The sequence below is a fragment of the Tinamus guttatus genome, unplaced genomic scaffold, assembly GCF_059628265.1.
Source record: "Tinamus guttatus ecotype Peru unplaced genomic scaffold, ASM5962826v1 Tinamus_guttatus_pri_ptg000169l, whole genome shotgun sequence".
Taxonomy (NCBI): domain Eukaryota; kingdom Metazoa; phylum Chordata; class Aves; order Tinamiformes; family Tinamidae; genus Tinamus; species Tinamus guttatus.
In genome coordinates this window covers 1,568,005-1,589,682 of record NW_028288703.1, presented here as the reverse complement: position 1 = coordinate 1,589,682, position 21,678 = coordinate 1,568,005, and the positions used below count along the sequence as shown (strand labels likewise).

General features: G+C 36.5%; 1 protein-coding gene across 2 annotated transcripts in view; it reads right to left on the bottom strand.

Moving 5' to 3' along the window:
- Nucleotides 1–9,874: 9,874 nt before the first annotated feature.
- Nucleotides 9,875–21,678, bottom strand: part of GP9 (glycoprotein IX platelet) — a 30,873-nt gene continuing 19,069 nt past the window's right edge. The window contains exons 1-2 of one of the 2 annotated variants that reach the window (XM_010211845.2): nucleotides 12,614–12,694; nucleotides 9,875–10,864 (exon numbers count right to left, since the gene is read on the bottom strand). In XM_010211845.2, the coding sequence (XP_010210147.1) occupies nucleotides 10,231–10,857 (627 nt within the window). In that variant the 5' untranslated portion in view covers nucleotides 10,858–10,864; nucleotides 12,614–12,694 and the 3' untranslated portion in view covers nucleotides 9,875–10,230. Of the gene's footprint in view, nucleotides 10,865–12,613; nucleotides 12,695–21,678 lie in introns of those variants that run through there. The other variant, XM_088522884.1, reaches the window with a different exon arrangement.

Here is a 21,678-nt window from a genome sequence, read left to right as displayed (position 1 = left end):
TTTTGAGTAGAAATAGCCTTAACAATACCATTCCCAGAAGAGGCCATGCCATTGCTATATAGCATAGCAAAATAACAGTTCCTTTCATTATCGTGTCTTAGGGCCTTTAAAAATTGTGATGCTGCAAAAGCTAGTACCCGAGTTGTGTTTTCAAAGTCAATGCACTTAATTCTAAAGTAAGCTTTATGTAAACTGCCCTCCTTGTTTTTTTTTTTTTTGCCATTATTGTAACTCAATTTTATCACGCATCTTCCTCTCTCTTTAATGATGTCACAGGGAATTGTTGATAAAATAAAATAAAGCTTGTAAAACACTGCAATATGTCAGCTTAGATGCCTTTAATTTAGTAAGGGCATATATTAGCTTAGTACCATTATCTAAAATATACTGATATCTGTTATCTTTTGAATTGTGTAAACAGAATAAGTAGTGACTGCAGAAATTTCTTCTCTTTTCAATCTATTTTCTTTTTGTATTTTGTTTTCTTTTTGTATTTTGCGGAGCTTTCAGTGCTCGCGTGTGAGAGTCCAAAAGTGAAATATTCCCATTTTACTTCTTGTTACAGATCTATTACTTCTTTTGCTTTGTCATCAGTAATAAAATGCAGTGGCTAAGTATAGCCTGAAATATTTGTACCAACTGTTGCTTTTGAATTTTTACAGGTGCAGTGGGTCACTGAACATGGGAAATACTTTGTCCAGTACAGGATGCAGTTCAGATTTTTGTATTAGTTATGCTGCCTCTGGAGGACTCAGACAAATTAAGAGCAAGAAGATCTCCTGTACATAAAAGGAGGCTATCTACTAAGTAAATACCATTTTAAATATTTGATTTTGGGTATAATATTTGTGTTTTTGTTTCATAGACAGCAAGTTCCATGCCATTTTTGAATCATTGAATAAGTAAGTATAAGAAGGAAGAAAAATTATTGCTCAGTTGAGATGATTGTGTGAATTCACTAATGGTCATAGATACACTGTTAGTCTGTGTGAATACTTTCAAATACCATTACAAATGCAGTTCATCTCTACACATGATTGATATAAAACAAGGTGTCTATTATTTTGGAGTGTATGGAGAATCTGCTAAACACTTGGCAGAACTGCTATGATCTTCAAAGAGGTCTGTGTCAGATAGTAGTAGTGGATGGAAGATTTTATGATGACATGAAACCAAATTGCCACTCAGGTCAGTGAGTCTTTACTGCAGAGAAGGCAAGATTGGCATCTTAGAATCAGTATGTCTTGGCCTGAGCAGTATGCACTTGCTCAGGACTTTGAAGAAACTCTGGGCTGAAACTTGTAAATGTGGAATTGCTCTTTGTAACATGAATGTATGGTTATTATCATCCCTATATAGATATCATTTTTTTCCTTACACATTTCTGGAAAATGCATTGACTGGAAGCAAACTAGCTACTTAAGCAAAGAATGCTAAGAATCGAAATGTTGATTTATATAAGAAAAAAATCCAAGACTTCTATCTACTCTAAGAGACTGCTCAAAAGAAATTGTACTGTGTATCTTTATGCAAAATACAATGTTATGTCGTCTTTTCTAAACTTGAAATATAGAATCATAGAATCCTTACGGTTGGAAGGGACCTCTAGAGATCATCTAGTCCAACCCTCCTGCACACGCAGGGTCGCCTAGAGCACATGGCACAGGGCTGCGTCCAAGCGGGTTTGAAGATCTCCAGAGAAGGAGACTCCACAACCTCTCTGGGCAGCCTGTTCCAGTGCTCTGGCACCCTCACTGTTAAAAAATTTTTCCTAAAGTTCATGTGGAACTTTTGGTGCTTCAGTTTGTGGCCATTACCTCTAGTTCTGTCAGTGGCCACCAGTGAAAAGAGGCCAGCACCATCCTCTGCACTCCCTCCCTTGAGGTACTTATAGACCCTGCTCAGGTCCCCTCTCAGCCTTCTCTTCTCCAGCTCCCTCAGCCTCTCCTCATAGGGCAGATGTTCCAGGCCCCTGATCATCCTTGTGGCCCTGCACTGCACTCTCTCCAGCAGCTCCACATCCCTCTTGTACTGTGGGGCCCAGAACTGGACACAGTACTCCAGATGCGGCCTCACCAGGGCTCAGTAGAGGGGCAGGATCACCTCCCTCGACCTGCTGGAGATGCTCTTCTTAATTATATCTCAAAACATTTCTTTATTGAATATAGCTGACAAATATTAAACTAGTTTTCTTTCTGGATTTATTTTTCCTATTTTAGAAACAATCATTGGTAAGATCTGTCTCATATCTTAAGGAACATGGGAGAAATTACAGTAAAGAAACGCACAGTGCTTTGGGCTTTGATTCCTTTATTTTTCATCAATTCATAAAAATATTTTTCTTTAACTCCATCCTATTAAAGTGGAATAAAATATGTCACCTAAGTGATTCGAGAAGGCTTTACTTACAGTGAAGTCTTTTAAGATGTTAGAAGAAGAGAAGAAAAAAATATTTTGTAAATATTTAATCTGAAGATTGAGCAGCATCTTTTACAGTTGTAGTAGCAGAAAATTTAAGACAGGTCTAAACATTATTAATTGTAGTCAGGAAAATAAATGGAGTCTCCAATGCCCAGTATCTAAAAGTTCGGTAGCTTTAAGTTTCTGTCAAGAGAAAAATATTTCCATCTTACAGCATTTGACATATTTCATTTCAGGAAACTATGAAGAATCTGGAAATCAGTTTATCATATCCAATTACTGCAATCTTAGTATGAAAAGGTGACAGGCTTCAACTTTTTCCCCATGAAAGCTTTCAGCAACCACTAGGTGACAATGTTGATCCAATTTCAGAGCCGTCTTTGGCAAAGCTGTTGCTGAAATTAGAGGAAACACTTAGAGTCCCTAGAGCTCAATTACCCACAATCTGTGATCTTTTGGGGATTGCAGCTACCCTTTCTTTCAGGTTGTAATTGTTACTGTTTTGGTTTTAATCTTTCTGATAATTCACTTTTTTTTTTTTTGTAAGTGTATCTGAAAATTAAGTGATCTGTTTTGCAGTTGCCTTGCAACCTTGAGGAATGCAAACATGCTTGCTTTCTAAAGGCTCCCTGGTCATACAAAGAAGACAACTGCTCATGATGTGGTGGTTGCCACATTCTTCAACTACCTCCTGCCACTGCTGATGTAAAATGGGTGGCAAAGTAGATTTTATGCTGGGTGGCAAGTTCCAAACTCCTCTGTGGCACCAGCGGTTAGAATGTAATTGCTAGCCAGAGATTAAATTATGAACATAAGAGCCAAAAATCTCCTGGACCCTAAAGAGGAGACAAGAAAAAATGAAAGAGGAAACAACAACCTGAAATACATCCCTGCTGAGACTTTCTTCCCTTTTTGCCAAGGCCATGTAAGAATGGGCTTTGCTTGATCCTTTTTTTTTTTTTTTTTTCCCTAGACCATTATGAGTGCTCTGGGCTTCTTAGCCCTGTCTATCACAGCTTTTCATAGAGAGAAGTGTTTATGCACTTTTGCCAGAGAGTGCATCTGTGTAAAAAGAGAGCAATTCAACTTTCATAATTCTAAGTCCAGTTGCAAGATACAAGATAGTCCAGATTATTATTATAATCTTTATAATTATTATAATACTGGACTATTATAATAATTATTATAATTATTATATTATAAGTCCAATTAACAAGGAAAAAAAGTCGCAGCTAAGCTATATGAAATTTGAATGAAAACTTCTATCTGATACATTAAATAAATTTTCCCTAAAATGAACTTGCCATGAACTGACTCTAATCATGTGCCTACAGAAGTGGTATCACTCCTGCTGCTCATGGGCAATCATTTGGAAATACATGTTGTTGGGAGCATGCTGCTGGGAAAGGCGTCAGGGAACAGATTGCCCCAGGAAAGAGTTCGGCATAAATAGCTGCCACGTGGCCGTTATGCAACTGAAGTAATTTGTTCTCAGATACCCATTATTGGATGTAGTCTAAATTTAATTGGAACTAATTTAATAGGATAATATTTACTTGAATTTACTTGAGATTTTTGAAGAGAGAAAGCAATGTGATAAACTTAGTACTATTAAAGTAATCATTAGGTAGGCCGCCTTGGTTTTTCAAGCTAGTCACTGATCTCAATTTGAAAAATTGGAAGTTTAGTGTTGTATATGGGTCATTGCAGGTGCAGTTATGGCATCAATATTTGATAAGTGAAATCAGAATCTAAATGAATTTTCAATAACATTTATGTTATGCTCTGTTTTTGAAAAGATGTTTAAGGAGTCATAATATAATAACAGTATGCAATTTTATTTAAAATGAACAATATGTAATTCATTTTCCCTCAAATCTATACTATTCAACAATAGTTTTTAAAAAATTGCTTTCTTATTAAACCAAGTCCATTCAAAATTTGTCTATTTTATCTTGAAAATCCAGTCTTATTTCAGAAAATGAAAGAAATATGAAAAAAAAAAAACTCCATGAGAAGGTGCATTGCAGAGCAGTCTTCTTAAATCATGATCCACAAAATCACTTTTTGTGGATACTAGTGTCAGAGAAAAATATATGTGGAAAATTTGAGAAGCATCCTTCAACATCCAGTGCTTGAATTATTTAGTTGTACTGTGAATCCGAGGCAAAAGCAAGAAATTTTCTTTGGATTTCATTTAGCTCTGTCTAGTTCTAATGACTTTTTTCTTGTCTGAACAACATGGACCATGTTCAGTGTTTATTAAACATTGGTAAGTGGTAAGTCTCACACTAACAAGTGTAAAATGAAACCTGTGTTGTCAGATGTTTCTAAGTATATTTGTGTCCTTCCTGCCAGCCAGACTTGCAAAGTTGAGAGGCACATGAAAATCTGTTGCTAACCATGACTTTGAAAAACAGAGCTATATTTTGATTCTTTGTGTTATTAAATACATGACATTTAACTTGTAATCATTTCTCTCCTGTGAGCAACTGAGTTGATATTTTTGACTCTTAGAGTTGCCAAAGTAGTAGCACTATATACTTCCAATATAAATCATATTGGAAGCCCATAGATGGATGGGCTTTAAGAATCTGAGGGGAAAAAAGCAGTTTTTGAAGCTTCAAATTCTATGATAATATTTCCCAAACCAGGGCATTTATTTACACATAAAAATCATACTAGAACGTGTTTGTGTTGGTTAATTAATATATCTTAAAGACTACAAACAAAATAGCTTAGACTAGTTAACGAAGTTGTCTCACTGTGCAATCTGTACGTGTAGATGTTTGTATGTTCAATTAGTATTTGATTCTTACCATGTGTGTGTGTCAGTTCAGTAATGAAAGGCATCTACAACTTATAACTAGTCCTGTTAGGGTCTGCTTATTCTTAGGCTCTTGCTATTTGCATCTTTATTCCAATTCAGTTACTCTTGTGTCTATTAATGCCATGTGGTCAGTGCAATCAGCAGTCGTACAGCTAAAAATGGAAAATTACCAGTGTTGTGTGACAGCTGTCTTTTAATCTAACAGGGAAAAAAAAATTAGTTCTACCCATTTCCTGTATACTTGAACGGTGCTTTTGCATCACGTCCAGACAATAAATTGGCATCCTTGCACACATAACTGCTCGATAAAACAGCAAATACAGTACAAGCATACTGACTTTGCGATGTACGTATTTTATTACGAAGAACAAGACTGTGCTTGGTCTTTAGTATGATGTTAGTATCAACTAATTTTATATAGCTTGCCAAACAAACCTTAGAGCAGTCAAAATCCTCTCAGGTTAGATATGAATGTGAGCTATTAGTGCAAATTCAGAACTACTTCTAACCATGAGCTCCTGTTCAGGGGAGCCCTCAGAGCGATAAAATGCTGGGTATGCATCTCAGGCAGCTGCTCCAGCGCTCTTGGGAAGAAACTGACTGCTACCCAAAGTGTGCGTTACTACAGAAAGCAAGGGAAGAAAGCTGTGTTCAGAGGCTTCCTCCTCGCTCTGTGTGATGGTTGAGTTTCAGAGGTACTGTGTACCTGTAGATCCCATTTGTTTCAGCTGAAGAAATTAGGATTTAAAATACCTGAGAAATTTGTAATCCATCCTGAGAAAAGGAAGAAATAGCCAAATGCAGTTAATCCACAGCATAAATACAGTATTTTTGTGGTAAACATGTAATATTACTGTAAATAAACATCCCTTCAGTTTTAAAATAACTTGTATCACAACTTCAAGCAGAGTTGCACTTGCTCTTCTCTCTTGCAGCAGGCACTTCTGCCGATTTCCATTCAGAAAATAACAGTTTTCTCCTTTTTCTTCCCTGCTTAGCAACTCCATCCTTCTCTTCCACATTGTCCTCTATGGTTCCTTCCGAGATTACTGCCCTCTCACTATGGCTTCTTTCCAGGAACTCCAGGACCATGACTGGGCTGCTCTTGCCCAGGTGAAAGCTGCACTTCTGTTTTCTTTGTCTGGCCTTCTTTCAGAGGGTTTTCTTTCCTGTTGCTTGGAGTCTTTGAGATTAGAAGAATAAAGTTTTAAAAAGCTAAAAAAAAAAAAAAAAAAAACGCTTTAATTCTTACATATTAGTCTATGTCTGGTGAAGAAAAGAGTATTTCTAGCCAACTTCGGAAGGCCTATCCCACGTGACTGTATTCACAGCAAGGGCTTTAGTAATGCAAAGCAAAACTGCCAGGTCTGAATAACTGCATAATCATGTCACAGTTTGACTCCATTAATGCACAGAGGCAGTTGTATTTTACAGGAGTCTTGCTCAGTCAGAGTGGGCTGAAGGGCATAAGACCTAGTAATTTTTAGAAAATGAGCTTTTCCCTGTTTATTTTACATTATGCAGCTTAAAGCTGACTGTTAGCATATTCATCAAAATAATTACCTTCCATTATTAATATTGTGGCCTTAAGCATGAGGAGAATAGTGTTCCATGATGTTTGTGCAAGCCTAGTGTGAAGGTTCCCAATACAATCCAAATGAAACTACAAACACATCTAGGAATTGAATTAAGGAGTGATACCTTAATTTGTTGGTCATTTAGATTCAGATGATTATAGAGTGCAAATTATGAATGCAGTATGTGCTCTATAGTAAGAGTCCTATATGTATGTAGCCACTATTTATTGCACTCAATTTCTAGTACTAGACAGTTAAATACATTAAATTTGGTTTAGGGAGAGTTCTCCACTTGTTCTAAGAATTTTTTTTTCCCCACTTGGCTTATGAAATTAATATAAGATTGAAACCTATACTGGTCAAAATGATTGTTATGGATCCAAAATTCTGTGTTTGTGGCATCAAGTTTGGTGGAACTGGTCAAACCTGGAAAGCAAATGTGGCAAGACCATTTGAAGAGACAATTTAAACACGTTTCAGCTGTGAATGGGTGTTATATGTTTCAAAAATAGGAAGAGTCACCCACTGTTTTCAGTAACATTGGAAGTCATTTTAGTGTGGGAGGGAATCGTGAGGTCAGAACCAAAGTACCTGGTTTCTAGACTTCCCTTTTTGTTTATTTGTATAAATATTAGTAGCTCTTTTCAAAATAATGTCTTATGTTTATTAGTGTAAAATGAAAAAATAAGCAGCGTGATGTATGAATTCAAACAATTAATTTGTAATAGGCCTAAATGTAGGTCTCAAGGTGAACAAAAGTTGTGCGCCCGATTACCCTTATGCTTCAATGTTAAGAGAATTTGGGGTTATTCAAGCAAAAAGGCGACTCAGCTGTCATTCTGTCTAACAAATAAAGACCCCAAATATTTTCCATGTTAATTAGATGCATTTTACACAAATCCATTCTTTGCTTATTATAGGAAAGAACTGTTTAAAAATACTTAGTGTGATTAACGTTTTTAATTCAATAAGCTCAGTTATGCTGAGTGTGACTATTTGTCTTACTAAATATAAAAACCAGAACTCAAAACTTTTTAATTATAATTAGTCCTGGTAGTTGTGCTTATGTTTCTAAAGAACACATTCCCCTTTTTAAAAATACATCAATTTACCATAAATCCTAGGGGCATGTGAAAATAGATGTATTCCTTGTTCTGCATTCTTGCAGGCCTGAGATGGTAACTTAGAAAATGATGATGCTTTCTGGGATCTTTACACACTCTTTTGGCAACATAGTTTGCATGTTTAATTTAGATAGCTGACATTGTATTTTCTTGTCTTTGCATGTTGTGACAGGAGGTGTTAGTAACTGTAGCATTATTTATGCAATTTTGTACTTAAGTCGGAGGTAGTGGCCTTGCTAGATAAGTGTTTGAATGTTGCTCTTGAGGCTTTAATTAACAGTTCCAGCTTTCCAATTTTCAGAGTTTCTTCAGATAAAAGCCAAATGGTTCAAAAGTGATAAACGCTGTGCTAGTTTAGTGGAATGTGAAATACTACCAGAGAGGAGATTCCCTCTTTTTTTGTCTTCTGCTTAGTTGAAGTGGTCAGAAAACATGTCTTCCTGAAGAACTGTAGATGCATATTGAAGAAGTATTTTTTTTCAGTATACTCTGCAGTTTATTTGCTGTGTTCATGCATGTAAGCAGAAATATTTGTAACTGCACATTTATTTATGTTTGTGTAGATGAAGCTGTACAGTAACTTACTATTTTATCTACACTAGCAACCTCTCAAGTTAATTACATTCCAATGCAGAGTTGTTCCAATGGCCTTACCTCACCTGCATGTTAAATGTTATTTTAGCATAAGTTCCTAGACTCCACCCATTCAGTTCCTGAGGTTTCGTGGCCTGTTTTTATGACTAGTACAAAAATACATATATAGCTTTATAGGCACAGAAGAGAACGATATGCTTTTAGTGTTAATGATTTATATTTTATTAGGGAAAACAAGAAAAATCATTTAGGAAACTCTTCACTGTGAGAGACTGCAGAGTGTATTTCTTCTCTAATATTCTGCATTAATACAAAATGGTGGTTGCTTTTTAAAAATTTAAAAGCTCAGAGTGGAGAAAATATCATTACATCACTGCATACATTATTATTTTCATATATGTTTCTTTGACATTCTCTCCTGCAGAGATAATTCATGAGATATAACATTTAATAAAACCAGGGAAATTCTCATTATATGTGCTCAGCTGATTGAAATACACAAATTTGCAGACTGAATTTTGTTCTAGTCTGCACCTGAGAATGTCATAGCTTTACTATAAGCCATCCAGTTTCTTGCAGATTATGTAACTTTATTTTCTTTAGCAAGGAGGTACCACTAGAAAGCAAACTCTGTGCTGCACTTGGAGTATTATCTGTCTAGAGTGTGATACATGGTTGGAAAAAGATGAGTGGCACCTCATTACTGTTCAGGCTTTTGAGAGAGTGGTTTGGTCAGCGTGTACTGAACTGCGTCCTGTACTGAGCGGCAGTGCCGGGGCTGGGCAGTCCCTGGGATGCACTGCCCTCATGGTCTGCCCCACCATAAATTTGCCAAAGCAAAGAGAATTGTTTAAACATTTTAGGCAGATGTTATGTATAACTGGGGGGACTTCTGTTAAAATAATTGTCGTTTTAAGTGGTACTTGCAGTATGAAAAATAGCCAGTGTTGATTTTAGACTGTAGGATTCACCTTGACATTTAGTGAGCTGTTTCAGTGATTAATTCTTTTCACTGTTTTTAGTGAGCACTGTTTCTAGTCTGATGTTTTAATTTTTCCTTTCAACCATGTTGGTAACAAATTACTTTCCATAGAGATTCATAAAAGATCATGCTGTTCATAAGGATCTTGCTGTTCCTTAAATTCCTCTTTATTAAATTGAATTGATTATCTGCTTTAAGATATGTTTTCAAATCCTTTATTTGTTTCTTCATTTATTTTCTGATCCTTCTGCAGGTGATGTTTCTTGATTTGTATTGAAATACTAAGGCTCATCTAAACATTGTGTTAAATAAATCTTTATGTTCCTAAGTGATATCCCATTTTTTAACAAATTATTAGTCTTTTTCTACAATGTCATGTGGGAGATCATGATTACTACATTTTTTTCCTTCTCTGAATTGAATCCTCAACCCTGTCTTTTGTTTCTAGATATATGAGCTGCTGTTCGATTGTCAGGCACTCCAGGTAACCCACTTCTCTGCATATATGACTTCTCTCTTGTTATTCCCCAGTGTGAATCATTTATAGACTTTAACATTAAAACATACACATTATCCTCTAGTTTATGAATTAAAGCATTTTATAACATAGAAAAACCTTTGACTCAGGCTGTTCTTTTCTCAGTCTAAAGTCCTGGTTTGCACTCAGCTTCACTTCTGGTGCAACTAATGCTAGTGAACAGCTCACTGTAACTTACGGTTTTTGAAGCTATCTTGCTGCAACAGTGGGCCACTAAAGTCATATTGGCTTATATTTATTTGGTAGACCAGCTTTTTTGAGAATTTCAGAGCCCATGCTACTAAAATAAGTGTAGTTATTGCTACAACAATTAAAATGAGGTCTCGCCAAAAGAACTCAAGACTTTTGATTGGCAGAAGCCTCTTGCAGATGCCCAGCTCATTCCCAGTCAGCTGTCTCATGAGCTTCATCTTAATGGGAGCTGGGGTTGCACATCTGACATTTGCAAGAGAGGATTCAGAGATATCTTCTAGCCAGAGTTTTAAATAAAGAATATGACAGTCACAGTTCCAAGGATTGTCAAACACTTTCACGTCTTCCAGGCTGAGTAGGCTGTCCAAAGCACCTGGAGGAACCGTGGTCAGGCTGTTATTCTGCAGATAAAGCTTCTTGGTGTTAACAGGCAAGGCAGGCACTTCCTTCAGCTTCCTTGAACTGCAGTCTATCTCCAAACCCTTCATTATTCCCAGTGACTTGCAAAGGCAGGGAGGAGGACACACTTCAGTTTGGGTCGTGTGGAACAGCAGTAATAGGGCAACTCCCGCAACAGTGGTGAATTCTGCCTTGTTCATGCTTCAGCTGCCCAGAAGAAAAGAATTATAGTCTGATAAGCATGGTTCACTAATTAGCATGTTTCTAAATGCAGAACTGGAATACAATAGTATTTCTTTCTCAGGATTTTCAGGAAGCCTGAATTTTTTTGGAAGACAGTCATTACCTTCCATTTTATTTCCCATAGAGCTATGCTTGAAACCAAGTAGTACAAGTGGAAAGGGAGGGTAAAGCACACTGAGTCCATGTGCATCCAAATTATTACTGTGCCTGCATCATTGTACAAAATACAGCATTGTCTAACGCTTTGGAAGAAAATATCTCCAGGAGGTGGTGATAAAAGTAGGTTAGTTTTAGGCAAATGTTTTGGTTCAGTTTCTAGACCTTTGCTGGGCTAGTGTTAAAACTACATGTTGAAACTGGACTTGGAGCTTAGAAGACTGTATAATTCTAAACATTTTTATATCCTTATCCTCGTAAGCAGGAAATTTCACATGGTAAACGGTTCTTTTTTTTTTCTGTCTTGTAATTTCATGCATCTCTGAGAAAGTGCAGTTTAAAATTTGAATGAGTAAAGAATTGAAAATTTTGCATATCTGTGCACAGATAACTGCTCATCTTTTAGGGGGTTACATAAGCATACTTCAGGCTGGCAGATAACCATCCCTTTTACTGTGCCACCGCAGCTCTCTGGAGCGACTCCACTCCCCATCTTAGCCTCCTCTCTTCCTGCCTCCGTTTCCTACCTCTCTGCATTTAATAAGAGATGGCCAGCGCTGTGATCACATTGGAATTTGAAATATCTATTCCCCAAATTGGGGAAGTTAGTATCTTGAAGCTATTTCTTTTTATGACTTCCATACATCCCATAATTAAAATGTACTTTCTTTTCTTTCTTACAATTTATTTACAAAAAAAAATTGTAAATATATCTGATTGTATTGTCATGAGTGATATGGCAGATATTGTAAAAAGTGCTAGATAAACTTTGTTTTGAATAGAAGAAGGCAAAAAGCTGTGTTTTATAATTTTGCTTGCAGAAAAACATTAGATGTATGCCGGGAGACTGATTTAACATTAGACTGGACGGAGCGTAAGAAGTAGCAGGCAAATAGAGCACACCTATTAACATAACGAATGTAGAGTAAAAGAGTTTCTTACTTGCATAAGGAAATGCAGAGTTTCCATTCATACAAGTAGAATGGAATTTGGAACTAAAAAATCTTTAGAATATGTTTTCAAATGTGGAGAGATTCTAGAACTCAAAAAAAGAAAGTGTTTCCTTTTATAAACTTGAAATAAGAGACTGTATTTTTTCTCCAGAAAGTTTGATTTAATAATGACTAAAACTGTGGGGAAAAAAAACTCACAGTGGTTTGATTTTGCTTCAAAATAATTTTCTCCAATTTAATTACGAGGTTTATATAGTCAACATCTCAAAATATAGTTAGACATTCTTAGATTTTTGGTCTAAATGTTACCTAACTGTATTTCAAGTGGGGTTAGCAGTACATAAAGTTATAAACTTCATCATAGAGAAGCTGGAATATTAATTGTAACCCTTCCTTGTATCTTTGTTAGCAAATAATATATCTTTGGCCTGCTACTTTTCAGGAAATCTAGTTTTATTTAAAGCAGACAAAATAACTGACTCTGTCATCTGAGTATAAACCTATGTTATATCTACTAAAATCTTATATAGAAAATCAAAGAAATTCCAAATAAGGCTCGTGACTAAGATGTAAAAAAAGAACTATTGAGCTGTCCAGCACTTACCCTTATTTTTTCCTTCTGATTCCTTTCTCTCTGTGTTGTAAAGTTTTGGAGTACATACAGCAACTGAAGCTGAGTTTTAAAGACTTGTTAAGGAAATGGATTAAATATGATAAGTTTTTTTTCTTGTGCATTAGAGGAAACCGTTCCCATGGCTTCTGTGGGAAGATGCATGATGTCAAACAGTGACATGTGCCTTGTCACAGAGTGCTTGGGGATTTTGTGTATTTTCTGCAGATTCAAGGAAATGCTTTTGTTTTTTATTACTAATACTTTTCCATTAAACCTGGCAATTTCTTGAAACCCTAAAATGACTCATCTGAAATCTAACAAATTTCATCCTTCAGAGCTGTGTAGTTCTCTCAAAAGAGAACTACAGTCCTGCAAATTTCTTCACTTGGAAGTTGCTGGAGAGTGTAGGTTGCTGAATAATAGTGGTGTAGCGTCTAAGAACATAATGCAGTGTTTGGAGGGAATGCAGGGTCACGCAAGTGTGTAACATACCTGTATCTGTCCATCTACATAAAGAGTGCTTGTGTCATACTTACGCGTTTGCAATTTGGCTGTTTGGATAACCTTCATAGAAAGATCCATAGATGAGATTGTGATCTTTTTTCTCTTTTTTAACAACATATGTATAATTTTTGGAAGTGAAACACGTTGCTAGGCCATGAATTTCATAAATGCTTATCTTACCCTGTACTTGCTTCCAGTATCACACAATCTATGATGTATATGATAAGAAATGTTGCTACAGAAACTAAAGAGTTTGTTGTTATGTAGTTAAATCAAATGCTGCATCTTGAATTGAGAGAGGTGCAAAATATTTGGAATTTTCTGGAATCTGTGCTCAAATTCTGTGTTGTAGATCTCTCATTGCTTCTTGCCTAAGTAGTTTGCGTTCCTCCAGCTGCTGTGTACATGTGGCTGAAGAAGTAGCTGATTGTGTTGAGTCCCTTAATCTATCAAATTTGATGAGGACCGTGACTGTGTTTCTGCAACTCTGAGTGGCATAAATGTATGAAGTGCATATCTGAAAGGAGTAAAGCTTAACATACTAGGCATTTGCATTTTTAATTTTAGGACTTTGGTTTCTTGTAGACCAAGTGAGAATTCAGCTTTTAAGAGAATTTAATAAAAGCCAATCTGAACAAATTGTTATTCTCTGCAGGTGCTTATTTTCTACAGAGTGGATCATTTTGAACTTCTTTTCTGAATGAAAAAGGCTGTCAGCATTCTCAACTTTGAGGTATTTCTGACATCCTCGTTTCCCAACAAAACCTCTCTCACTACCTTGCTTCCAGCAATTATACTAAAAAACTCTAGATGAATATTTGCCAGCCTCGCTTCATATTGATTAATTAGAAAGAAGAAGGGGAAAAAAAAAAGAACAGGCAAAGACGTAATAACTCATCATCTCTGCAGTTAAGAAAAAATAAGTTGCAAGTTAAAACTAAATATGCAAATAAAAATGCATGAACTGCCTAGATGACACTCAGAGAGAATGCCCCCCCTCTCCCTCCACCCCAGAAAAAAAGTTTAATGAATTGCAGTAATTAATTCCTATCAGTGCTTTTGACCTAGGAGAACAGAAGTCTCTCAAGAATCATCTCCCTTTCCTATGCTGAAATAACTTACTATTACATGTCATGTTTTGTCAATAGATGGCAAATGTGTTTTTTTTTAAGTTTCATTGTCTTGATTTTTTTTTTTTTCATATTTTCAAATGAGCTGGTAACAACAGTCTAACTAAAATATTTCTTTGTAATTGGATGTGACTCAGTGGAAATTCATGAATTATGCAAATATGTGAATAAACAAAAAAGAAACAAACAAAAAAGATTGAACTTGAAATCCACTCATATATATCATTCATCAAGGAGTATTCCCTGCAGAAAATAATTGAACAAGTTCTGTGGCTTCTATAACACCAGGAGTTCCTGTATCCCCCAGGCCCAAAGTATTCCTGCTATTTATTGCACCCTAGAGACCTTGACTGTTAAAGCCTTAGGAAGATAATAAATTTCATCCAATTCATATTTTGCTTATTGTACTGTTATTTTCTATGTGCTCTGCCAGACTTATTTTTTGCAGGTGCTAAATATCCCACTTTCCTTGGAAGATCATTATGCAGAGAGATAAAATCTTCTGATTTAGGAAATTCTTCTCCTAAATCATCCTAGACCGATTTTATCAAATAGCTCTTTCTTTTCCTACTCATTCTGATAGAGAACTTCTCTCCTTGCTCTTTTCACTGTAACGTGGTTACTCCATTGTCCTCAGCTGTTTCTTGTATTTCCACTAGGTGTCATTCAAGTGTTTTTTTTCGTGATGTTGAGCATACAGTATCTGAAGCAGCCTTCATATATCTTATCAACTCAAAATAATTGAAGGAACAAAATATTCTTTTAGAATAATACTTTTTCTATAATTCCAAGATTAAGGATCGTGATTGAGGTTTTGGAGCACATCTGGTGATCATGCCTTTTTACCATGGGTGCTTTTTGGATGAAATCAAGCTGTAATGTGCACTGCAGAAACTCAACTTGTTCCAGCTGCTACTGAGGGTTCAGTCCCAGGGAGCAGGCTAATGATAGTGCAGAATAACCTTCCTCTCCAGGTACAGGTGGTTGCATACGGTGTCCTTGGTTCCAGACTGTTTCACTGCCCAGATTCAGTCGCACTGGGCCGTTCAGTTTGCAACTGGATGTATTGCCATGCAAGAGCCCCATAACCGTCTCTGAGTGAACCTAGTGCCAAGGCCAGTAGGTTCTGTGCCAACTATGCAGGGAAGCCTGCATAGTGACAGGATTGCAAAATATGTAAGATAAAGCAGCACTCGTGAGTTTTGTCATGGTGGTGGTCCTGTTTAAGGAGCTTGGATATAAACATAGTCTTTGGCCTCATTAGCCTTGCTGTTTTCTGCTTAAAGAATTGGAAGCATGAAGGCAGGGAATTGAACTGCACAGTCATGTGGGTCACATATTCTGGGAAAGATCAATTAGAAATTAATTACTATCTGATGTAAAACACAATAATGGAAAAGTCAGAATGACAAGTTTTCCGTATTAATTCATTGTGGAATTTAAGTTACTGCGATTTTTTTTTTTTATATTGCCCTTCATAAAGCCGTGATTTCGTATTTTTAAGTCAACTCTGGATACATCTTCAATGACAAATTCATTTTTCCATATGTGAGCAGCTTGAGGCTAACTATTCCTTCCACACGGATGCTGTATTTACATTCTGTTTTTGTTGCTAAATCTTGCAAATGTGCTCTATGCTTCTTTGTGCCACAATGAACTATAGAAAATTATGCATAGGCTTCTGCTCCCAGAACCACAGGGAGAATCCTGGAAACTCACTGCAGGGCTAGCAGGTTTCAGCCAGCTTTGAGCTGCTGCCCAGGTGATGGGTTATCAGGAACGTGTGCTCCAGGTAACCAGGAAGCTCTTGCCGGAATTGCAGGATTTATGTTATTGGTAGGATAGTCATGAACAATGCTCTCAAAAAGTGCCCACCTTAACACTGTTTGCGAATTTGTATCCTATATAGTCTAGTATCTTGTAGGTGCATATATAAAATGTTGCAGGTTCTGAGAGCTTTCACTGTCAGCTTTTTATTCTCTCTCTAGGAATATTCACACTTTTTTTTTCTTTTTTTTTGTGTGTTTTGTGTGCAGTTATTGTGTTTTGCTTTATTATGTGAGAAAAAATGGTATTATTGTTATGAGTTTTCACAGTTCTTTAGTTACATCCCTAAAAGCACATGATTTTCAATTTGAAGAAATACAATATACAAACTTTTTGTGTATATATATGTGTGTGTGTGGTGTTTTGAGCTATTAAAGTTCATATTTTGTGAGTTCATTATGTAAAGTTCATATTCTGCCTATAGTCATTTGGATAGTCAATTTGATATATTTTTAATGAAAAGTGTGATCACATGGTTCCAAGTGTTAGATTCTGCAGGAATCTTTTATGGAGTGAGATCTGTGATGAAATCACAAGAGCTGAAAATGCTGCTGTACTAATCCTATTATTTCCTGTCACTGAATCCTGATCTACTAATAGTATGGAGAGTCAGGCTTATTAAACTGGCAGATGAATTAATCATATGGTCCTAATATCTCTTTGCATATATCAAGGTTTGAGTAAGCAGTGTTGCTCTGAGGAGAATTGCAAATTCAGTAAAAGATGCTGCAGGTCTCTTCCCGTATAAGCTGATTCTCTCTTTGCGCTCCTTTGCTCCCCCTAGCTGATTGTACCTTAGTGCTGATTATACCTTAGTGAAACTTCCTATATTTAATGGAGCTAGTTGGAGTGACAGTGCAGTGATATTCCCCCTATACTGACAAACACAGAGCATCCAGCAGTAACGGCAACCACTAAGGAGCAAAAGCAGGAGCTTGGAACTAGAGGAAAACTGGTTGTCGCTTTAGCCAGCAGCTCACCTGAGCGCATGCCCGAGCTCCCTAGATGCTGCTCGCAGCACGGCTGGCTGCCTTCTGCACAGCTGGCTGCATGACCTGAGGAAAATGATTCAGGTTTTATATACAGAAAATACAGGCCTTTTTTTTTTTTTTTTTTTTTTTTTTTTTAACAACGGAGCTATTAATTACAGAAATTTTCTTTTCTTTTTTTTTTTTTTTTTAAAAAGGAATCCTCCGTGATTCTTTTTCTTAGATATTAATTTTGGAAGATTTCAAATAAAATTATAAAGACAGGAAAATCCATGGTGTTTTTCTTCCTTTTTCTCTTCCCTTTTTTCTTCCTATGCCTATGCCCTCCCTGTCTTTGTCACCAAATTCCTTCAGAAGTATTCTGTGCTCTTCTTATTTACACTTGGCTGTGTTATTGTATAGCTGAGAGTATGATAAAAAAGTAATAAATATATGTGTGAAAAAAGAAATAATGAGAGGAGTTGCTGAAACTAATGAGCTACTGCCACTCCCCACAAGGTTGCTTATGGCAAGAGGTGCTTATTAAGACTCTAACCTAAGCACTTTCTCAAGTTTGATGACTTTATGTGCCAACCTCTGGCTGAAACGGGGATTTCTGGAAGGGAGAAATAAGCTAACAGCCAGTGTTGGACCGAGAACTGAAGAGGCAAGCAGGACTGCTTAATCACCTTCATATTCATCATCAGTAAATAAGTGGTTTTTTTTTTTTTTTTGGTGAATGGTTGAAAAAGCTTTGTTCCCTGTGGGATAAAAAAAAATGTTAATCTATTGATGTCCAGGATTCCAAAATTGCTTTCTTTTTTCCAGGGTCATCAAAACCCTGTGTTGGAAAGTACTTGTTCAGGAAACTTCTTATGTTGACTGTGATGAATGGTGGGAATAGAAGAGCATACAGAGCAGTCGGCCGTTTAACTCAGGGCAGAGGTCCTAGCAAGTATAAATTGAACATCTGAAGGAGGAAGCATTGACACTAATTCGCAATTCAGTGAAGACTGAGATTTTCTCAGCCTTGAGGATATTGGATATAACTAATAAACAGTGCAGATTTTGTATAGTGTCTTATTTTTAGGCTTTTAGTTATTTCTAAGGAAGTCTGTAAACTGAAATTCAGTACCTGTCTTTTTGCTCACAGTCAGCGCATAAACTGATGTCTTAAAGAGGTTGCAAACATCTCTGACTCTGAACAAATGTTCTTGAGATTCTTCTTTGACAAGTTTAAAAAATCTCACTGGGGTGTTGACACGATGTGAATTTTCATAAGTTCATGGTTGCTAACAGTATTTTTCGTTTATATGCAAAAGCCCCAAGGGTGGAATGTTATAAAAATAGGCATTGAATAATAAGCATGAGTTCTTCAGGCAGTGTAAAAATAACATCAAGGGCATTGCACAACAGTGCAACAGAGCAGATGCTGGCATGATGAGACTGTGGCAGAGCTTATGGTGTCATGTTTGGGAATGTAAGAAGGGAGAGCCCACAAATAAATAGTTGGTGTTACGTTCCTCCCACCTTTGAAAGACAATAAGCTTGTAGATGTGGTATGATGTTCAACATACACCACATGCCATGGTGTCATTCAAACAACGTTCCAGGCCTTAAGGGATTTTAAAAGTATTGAAAATAAAATAGAAACATCTTTTTGACTTTAAAAGACTAGCACGGTCGCATACTACCTGGGTCTTGTTTGTCCCAGCCCTGCTCAGAAAGAGCTACTCTGATGAATTCCATACATAGAAACAAGCAGCAATAGAGGCATGTTTTGTCTACATCAAGCTAGACCAGATACGGTAAAGCTGAATAAGAAAAAGGCATCTTATTCCAAAGTAGTATCTACACATTGCAGTAGTTTTGACTTATGAATCAGAGCAAGTTATTTTTAGTTAATAGGGGAGTGAAATAAAAGGAAATAACTTGTATTTCTAAAGTAATTATTTCTGGGAGCTCTTCTTTCTGGCTACTCTAGGTTTTCAGTTCAGTTCTTTGCTGTTATGAAAAACCTATAGATGTAGGTTTTTCACTGCTGATTTTTTCCCTTTCATCCTGCCATATGCTCAACTTGTCCTTATTTGCAGTTAAGATATATACAGTACGCAAATCTCTCTCACAGGTGTTGCCTTGTTGAGAGAGGATGCATAGTTTGTATTAATTTAATAATCTGGTTCAACACTGCTTTTGCCAGGACAGGTGGTTTTTGTATATCTAGTTTCATTCTTTTAAGCATTCGCTTTGTGTTCGTGTGCTTGTGTGTGTGTACATGCATGCACGCATGGAGGTTGTCCACTAAATTCAGTCAAAACATCGAGCCCTGTTAAAGTCTCTAGGTAGGAGAGTAGTCTAGTCTAGTCTAGTAGTCAGACTCAGCAAAGATGCACTCAACATACTGCTATACGTGAACCCAATATATCACAGCTCTAGATTTGGTGTTTTGTATGTGGTAATTTGCCTTAAAAACTTCTTTAAGCCGGAAAAGCCATCTGTTGTTATTTTCACATTAGAGTTAAGTGTGCAAAAGAAACTTACCATTGAGTGAGCTCTCTGTAATAGAGAACTCCTTGTTTGAGAACTTTTTAAATAGAATCCAAAGTTTGTCTCCCTTCTTTGAAATATTTCTGTTTTGCAAAATTTAGGTAACCCAAGCTGAGGCAGTTTACAGTGCCAAGTAAGGCAATGATAGGGACCAAAAGACATAGCTGATAATACAAATTACTGGATTTGCTAGGTTCTCTATATGTATTCATTTGGTGAAAGTTGGCATTTACAAAATTGCACAGAGGGACAACTGTGGAGGAGTTGTGGGAACTAACCTTTAGAGCAGCTAGTAATATCCTAATAATTCCAAATCTTGGAATTTAAAGAATGAGTCAGGAAAGTAAAATGTTCTCTGTAATGTTTTAAAGCTTTTATTCTATTTCTTGCTTCATTTTAAATGGGTCTATTGGATTAGCCAGTGCTAGCACTTGGGTGACCTGATAGCTGTAACGCCGTGAAGAATTGGTGAAACTAATAGAACATGCCTTGTAGCTTTCTGTAGGAAAATCAAACCAGCTAATGGAGAATTATTGAGGTGATCTATTAAGTGAAGTCACCAGTGTTAACTACAGAGTCTAGATAGCACAGCTCCGTGAGTTGGCACTGGAATTTTAAAATAACTTTAATTCTGTTGGCTTGTGTTATTTCTCCCGTCAGACTGCCTCAGGGCTCCAGAAATAAGTGTGTAGTGTATGAGTGAAAATTAATAATATAATCTGTTTGAAAAACAAATAAAATGAATTCTTCTCTCATCTTGACCTAGCAATATCCCTGGCACCAAAACAACACAAGCACATTACCCACCTCTTCAGCCAAAAGTCTGTGACAAGGGCCCAATAGCTTGTACAGTTTTAAACCATTGATATTATTATTCTAAGTCTCGAGCAACTTTCAGTTCTTTAAATTGGTGACATCCTGTTCGTTTCAGGTGATTGCTCTGTATGCATTGTGCTACCAGGTAGAATATGAGTACATGCCTACATTTCTGTAAAGCCATCTGGGATTTTTAGTTAGCTTTTAGTTCATTATAGTTTTCAACAAAACCAAATTGCATGGGTAAAGGAATCCAAACTCTGCCACTTTTTTTTTTTTTTTTTTTTTTTTTTGCAAGTTCAGCAGTGATCAAAACTTGTTCGAAGAGCTACTTCATGTCTTATATTCTCTGTGTGATCTTTTTTTAACTTTTACTTTTAAAATTTACTTTTTGTTCAGAGCATTTAAGATCCACGTTCCCAAACAGCACTTCCTTGAAACATTATTCTTGCTTTGAAAGGCATTAAGGAGAGGCAGTGTTTGTACTCTTCCACAACATTTGCATTTCTAGTTTATTATTTTAATATGCTTCAACAAAAGATGGTTTTGTTGACATTAATACACTGACATTCTCTTCCTCAACAACATAATAATAAAAAAATAGCTTTGCAGAAAGTGTTGCTGAGGTCTACAATCATTTTACAGGTGTAAATAGCCTTTAAACAGTCTATTTACAAAAAAACGATGGGCACTCCTGCATTCAATCTTTTTGGTAGACATAAAGGTTTTCATTCCACTTTGGTATATGTTTCTCTTTGGTATATTATTTGTGCTTATTACAAATGAAATATCCTTCAGAATTCAGGAATGCCAGTAGCTATCATTGCCTGTATAAATCAAATATGCTCAATTTTTTTTTCTGGAGAGGCTGGATTTCTAAAAGTAAATGTAATGCTAATGAAGTAGGCAAAATGTAGGCCTCAGCCATGTAGCTTTTCCATTCTTCCCCTTCAGCTTTCCCTGCTCTGCCCCAAAAGCTCCCCCGCTGCAGGAGGAAAGGGAACTGTGCCGCCCCTCTGCTTACAGTGAGGAACAGGGAAACACCAGTGGCTGCTGGTGGTTTTGTGGCAGGGGATAGCTCAGTTCAGATTAGGTCTTTTCTGTGCTAACAGCTTGCATTGTTCTTATTTAAGGTCTTATTTTAAACCACTATAATTAAACCACTGCAAAAGATTGAACAGTTTTTCTTGTTCTGGGGACAAGAAGGGAGGATTGAGTGTAAATTGCTTATTTCAGATCCATTTGAGATGCATCTAAACCAGCT